We start from the raw sequence: 6,000 nt of genomic DNA, 5'->3' as shown, positions 1-6,000 counted from the left end.
CCAGTAATGTATAAACTAGCCCGTGTTCAGCCTGAGGAGGAAGGCCACCTCCCCCTGGTAAGACGGAGGAGCTGAGGTCAGGCCGACAGGGAGGATGGGGAAGGTGGAGAACTTTTCCAGCCTCCCAAATGGTGCACGTCCAAGATACTCTAGAACTTTAGCGAACATGCATACACTTCACATATATGTGTGCCAAGTAGTAGTGCTCAGATATTAAGTTCAATAAATATATGTAAATTTGTAGCTCCTCAGAAAGTTCAGCCAGGGGTGAGGCCTTCTGCTGTTGCTTGCTGACGGGGGGTCAGGTTGGGTGGTCCATGTTGCATTGCGTGTTGCAGAGCCCCGTTGCACCCCTGGCACAGTGAGGCCGTGCAGGGATTCCAGCGCATTGCCGGACACGGCACAGCGGGCCGCCGGGACACGGGTTTTGTCTCACACACCCTGATCTCGTGTTTTGCTTCTTGCAGGTGCGCACATCTTGACCGACTCAGAAGGAAGGTCGGATTTCTTCGTGTTTAAAGAAAAGAAAAATGTCCTCGTGTCTGTAGAGATGATTTGCAGTTCAGCCCGGCTGAAGCTGAGCGAATGAGACTATGGGCTGTGCCTCCGCCAAGCATGTTGCCACTGTTCAAAATGAAGAGGAAGCCCAGAAAGGGAAAAACTACCAGAACGGAGATGTGTTTGGCGGTGAGTGTCCTCGAACTTGATTCTCCGCCTGTTGATTCAGGCCTTTCACTTCCGAGGGAGTGAATCCTTGTAGTGTTAACAGTGTCACACTGTTGGGGGTGGGGAGGTTGCTGGGAAAAGGCTGATGAGGTGTGATAGAAATCAATGCAGATCTCATACACTGGACAATTCTCATAATTTATGCACAGAGGATTTCAAGGAGAACCACGGAGGTTTTACGCAGAAGCGAGCATTTCAGTCAAGTTTTCAATAAGTAGTAGGACTTAAATAGGTGGGCAGACAGCGTCCACAGGTGCCCTGGTAGAGAACTGTAAGACTGCAGACAGAGAAGTCCCACAGTGGAGGGAGGGAGGATCTGTGAATGAGAGAGGCAGGTATTCTCTGCGGTTAATAGTTGCTCTTTATGTGAACGATAAAATTTCAGATTTGAAAATACAAATGCAACAAATTTAAGTCATCTTTCAGCCTTTCTGTGATATTCCAAGATGACTTTAGAATATCACAAACTGCCAACCCATGGCCCACATCCGGCCTGCAAATCCTTTTTTTTTTTTTTGACTCCCAGAGAATTTTTAAATGGAAACAAGACGGCCTTTAAAAATCAGGATGTTTCACATAAAACCTCACGTTTCTCCAGAAGATCTGGCAACACTGGGGCTTCATTCCCAGAGGCAGCAGTGAGCGGGGTGGTAGCCGTGGCCCCTTCATCCAGCGGGGGTTCCAGCGAACCGCTGAGCCTCCCTGGGACCGCACACCAAGCCCAGTTCACTCACTGACCATTGGCCTTACCTGCCTGGCCCCTTCTAGGCTTCTGAGTTCACCTAATCTTACGTTTGTTCCTGGAAGAGCAGCTGTTGCTTTAATGAAGTGTGCCTGTGTGTCAGTCGCACATTCCACTTAGCACAAGGCCGCGGAGGCAGATTTTGTTGAATTACTTGAACAGTAATTCACACGACTCGACATTTACACGGCACTTTATTCATAAAAGCACCTCTTCATCTCTCGGGTGATAAAGAACCTGGTCGAAAGGATGTTTACATGTAATCAGCTGAAGCTGCACGAGTCAGACACTGTCGAGTAATTGTACTGTGTTTGGAGTCTCTGATTTTGACCCGTTGCGTTGGTGGGTTCAGTCCCTGGGGGAAGAGTTGGAAGTGCCGTGGAAGGGCCAGTGCTCGGCTTCCAGTGGACGAGTGTCCACGGGGAGGAGGATTTTGTGTTGCTTTAAGAAGAAGTACTTGTTGCCTGGAATGAATTTGCTTCGAGTGGTGACTAGATAGGATTTAGAGCTCTTGAGAAGAGGCACATCGCATCTTGGTGAGAGTAGAATCTAGATCTTTGAAACTACGGTTTCTGGAAAAACAGGTCATTGGAACCTAAACATCCATTTGCTAATTTGGTTACAACTTTTATAGCCAAGAAGGCTTTCGATTGTCCTCAAGCACCATTTGTATTTTGCCGATGTCAGCATTTAATAAAGGAGCCGTGTATTGGGCAGCCGTGGCCTCAGGATCTCCGTGGTACTCAACAATGAGTGTGTCTTTCTTGATGATGAGCTGCTGGGTCAGCTGGAGTGGCTCCGCCCCATGTCTCTCAGCTTCCTTCTGGGATCAGGAGGCATGCCCTCCGTTTGCAAAGGGTAAAAGCGCAAGTGATATACATGATGCCACTTAAGATTGGGCTTCGAGCTGGCACGCTGTCACTGGGACCAGCGTTCAACCCAGGTCACGTGAACAAGTTCAAAGGCAAGAAGCAGTGAAGGGCATCCAACCACAGAGCATTCATGGCTAGGGTGTGGATGTAGAGAAGCGTCAAGAATTGGGGCTGACGATTCAGTCCACCCCGAGCCTGCCCGGTCTGTCTGGCTCCCTGCCGTCCGTGCCATAAAGTGTAGCTGAGGCCTCTGCTAATTTGTCTTCATCCTCCTCATACTCATATTGAGGTTTTATTCACTCCTGCATTCGTCCTCTTGTTATAGTCTCCAATAAACAGGTGCAGGAACACAAGGAGGGAGAGAGCTTCATAAACTAGTCAGGGGACATCATTTTTCTAGTCCTATCAGGGTCTGGGGGCAGAATTGTCAGAGTCCGAAGTGCACATCAATGCCAGTGTCCCTGATACTGCTGAAAGCTCGTGTGTGACTATGACAAGAGCAGGTCCCATTTGTGTTTCTCCACTGACACTGGTTTACAAGCAGAAGTGTACAATCTCCAATATCATCACAGAGGGTCTCAGGTGAACGGTAGATCTGACTCACTTTTATCCATTTGATATCATCCATTGTTTCAGTGATCTGTCTATTACCATGTATAACAAAGGACCCCAAACTCAGTGCCTAAAGCAGCACTGATCTATTTCTCATGATTCTACGGGGCAGCTTGGGTTCATCTGCTGTTTTTGCCTGGGCTCAGTCACGCAGCTGCATTTAGCTGGGCTCAGCTGGGCTCAACTGACCAATGGGGCCTCAGGCCTCCCTGTCCCCTAGGCCTCTTTCCAGCGAGATAGTCCAACTTTTCAAGTGGGTGTGTGCTTCCAAAAGATGAAGAGGATGGAACCTGTCAGCCTCTTAAGACCTGGGCTTGAAAGTCTAAGAATGTCATCTTTGCCATGAGTCACAAGCCCTGCCAGGGTCAGTGAAGCACCAGGCTCTCCATCTCTGGAGCCTGTGCCATGGGAGGGCAGGTGTTGTTGGGGGGCCGTCTCTGGAGACTGGTCACCGCCCCCATAGAGAGAGGCAGTGAGAATCTGGACGGTTATATTCTGCTTTCTAAGTCACTCGTCCATTTTTCAGTGAATAAAGTGGCCTCCTTCACTTTTTTGAAGCTAAATGTGTTTCAGTGTTTGGAAATGTTGCTGCCACATGTCGCTGAGGCGCTGACAGTCTGCTGGGTGCGGCGTATTCGGGGTCGGCTCTGCAGTGTGTGTGTGTCTCTGAGCGTGTGTCTCTGCGCGTGTGTCCACACACGCGTCCCAGCCTGTTCCTGAAGGTGTTGATTTAATGTCCTAGCTTCCGAGGACCTGCTGGGGAGCACTGACAGGCGACGCGTCTTTACAAATGGTAATTTCTGTTTTTAGGAGCAGTTTGGTGTCTGTGACATATTGGTGTAGGTAGGAGACTGACCACTCCAACTGTTTGCAACAGTTTATGGAGAATATACCACCATCAAGGATTAAGTGCAGCCTGATTTCTAGATTTCATAGAATTCGGGAGGGCACAGACAGGGACATTGATCCCTGACATTCACCCACAGACTTTCTTTCACTTTAAATATCGAAGAATACAAAGTGCCGCATCTAGAGCTGTGCCTAGTGTCACGTGGCCCTTTCAGAAGTAAAACCCAGGCCAGAAAGCTCATCTTCACATTGGAATTTCCTTCCCTCCTTGGTCAGGGCAGATGTGAAGAATGGTCCAGAGATCTGCTGGGGTCGTGCCGAGGACAGCTGAGCAGGCTGCCAAGACCAGCCTGCGGAAGATAAGTGACCAGCAGGTTCAGGTTATCCTGGACTAGTTAAGCGAGTTCTAAGGAAAGCCAAGTGCTTATTGGGTTTTAACAGTGGTTCACTCACTCTATTAAAAGTAGGCGCATAGAACAGATTCAGGTCTTGTTAGGGAAATGAATAGGTCCAACCTGAGATCATTATCTCTTCTGGGATCCTCCCCACGAGGGCAAAACTCTTTAGTTGTATTGACTTTCCTATTTGCAGGAAGCTCACCGGTCTTGACGAGGCTTTGAGCCTGAGGACTCTGTCTCTCCCAGTCCCCAGGTCCTGGGAATCTTCTCCTGCATTTCTTTTCCTGCCGCCAGCAGATCCGGGTGGTACAGCCCGTACTCCAGAATCGTGCACGTCCCCCTAGCTGATCTCCACGAACCCCCTTTCTTGTTTGCTTGGCTCTCTGCTTGTCTGTTTTGAAATGTCCGTATTCTGCGCCACGTCCGAGTGGGCTCTTTCCGAAGGACCCGCTGTCGCGAGTGTTCCTGCTGCAGAACTTGCCGTCGTGCCGAGCTCTTCGCCAGTGAAGTCCTATCTGTGAACATGCGATGTCTCATACCCCCCTGTGAGGCTGGTTTCGTACTGCCCGTCGTATTCCCTGTTATCTAGCCAGGTGGGACAGTTCACCGTGCGACCTCATGGCACTGTCCCCAGGGCTCGGGCCCTTGCTCCGGCCTTCCTCTCCGCAAAGCCTGCTCTTTTTCCAAACTTCACCTAAAGTGAAGCTTTTCTAACACCTTCCGAAAGCTCTCTTTCCTACCACACTTACGTACTTGGTTTATTTGTTTACAGGTCTCATCTTTCATTGTTTGTTTACGCGTCGTCTCTGTTAGGAGCCGCTTAGCCGTCTGAAGGTGACCACTGTGTGGCCCTGCGAGGGCGCAGGGGCGGGAGCTGGAGGCAGAGAGGCTGCCAGGGGTCAGGCTGAGCCCCAGCCATGCCGGTTCCCCCATAGGACCGGGTGGCCTTGAGTGATGCCGAGTTTGGCTTGAGGACCAAGAGGGTCTAATGTCTGCAAGTATTCCGTCCAGGGGAGGTGCTCAGCTACTACAGAAAATGCTTCTGGGAATGGTGGTGAAAACGAAGAGGAAAAGCACAGTAAAGCAAGAGTTCGGCCGAATGTTTTCCCTTGGGCTCTGTACTGCTGTGTGACTTAGGTTCTGTTCTTATCTTTGGTTACGTAAGTTGAGAACATAACGTGTGTGTGTGTGTGTGTGTGTGTGTGTGTGTGTGTGTGTGATGTCATGTCAAACTTTTACTTATCTGAAATACTATCGGGACCAACTTCATAGGTTATGGTGAAGATTAAATGAGAAAATGTACTAGATTCAAATATATCAGATTTCAGATTCAAAGCAGCTGAGGCAAAGTAATAATTCACTCTTTCTTCCCATAATCATTTCTGACTGTGTAACGTGAAGATTAGGTCATCTGTTGGTATTCGTGAGACGGTAACAGAGAGAATACTGTTTAACTCTGTGCTGCTCAGTAGAGTAGCCGCTGGTCACAGGAGACTACTGAGCGTGTGAACTCTGACTAGTCCTAAGCGAGGTATGTTGTAAGTGTGACATCTACACAGGATTTTGAGGACTTCCTATGGAGAAAAGAATAGAAAATCGCTTATTAATATTTTTCTTATTACACGTTGAAATGATAATATTTGGGATCTATTGCGTTAAATGTAAGATTTTAAACATTAACCTCACCAGTTTCTTTTTTACGTATTTAATATGGCTACCAGAAATATTTAAAGTGCATACATAATTCACGGTCTGTTTCTCCTGGAGAGGGCTGGTTCAAGTCACTGAAAGGTGGTGTTGG

At 48.6% G+C, this 6,000-nt stretch overlaps 1 protein-coding gene across 1 annotated transcript in view; it reads left to right on the top strand.

Annotated features, from left to right (window-relative positions):
* Positions 1-471: 471 nt before the first annotated feature.
* CUNH1orf21 (chromosome unknown C1orf21 homolog) overlaps positions 472-6,000 on the top strand; it is a 121,762-nt gene continuing 116,233 nt past the window's right edge. Inside the window, exon 1 of the mRNA XM_036273639.1 lies at positions 472-687. Within this exon, the coding sequence (XP_036129532.1) occupies positions 594-687 (94 nt within the window). The 5' untranslated portion in view covers positions 472-593. The remainder of the gene's footprint in view (positions 688-6,000) is intronic.

Source organism: Molossus molossus, unplaced genomic scaffold (genome assembly GCF_014108415.1).
Source record: "Molossus molossus isolate mMolMol1 unplaced genomic scaffold, mMolMol1.p scaffold_m16_p_20, whole genome shotgun sequence".
Lineage (NCBI taxonomy): Eukaryota > Metazoa > Chordata > Mammalia > Chiroptera > Molossidae > Molossus > Molossus molossus.
This window is presented reverse-complemented; position numbering and strand designations above follow the sequence as displayed.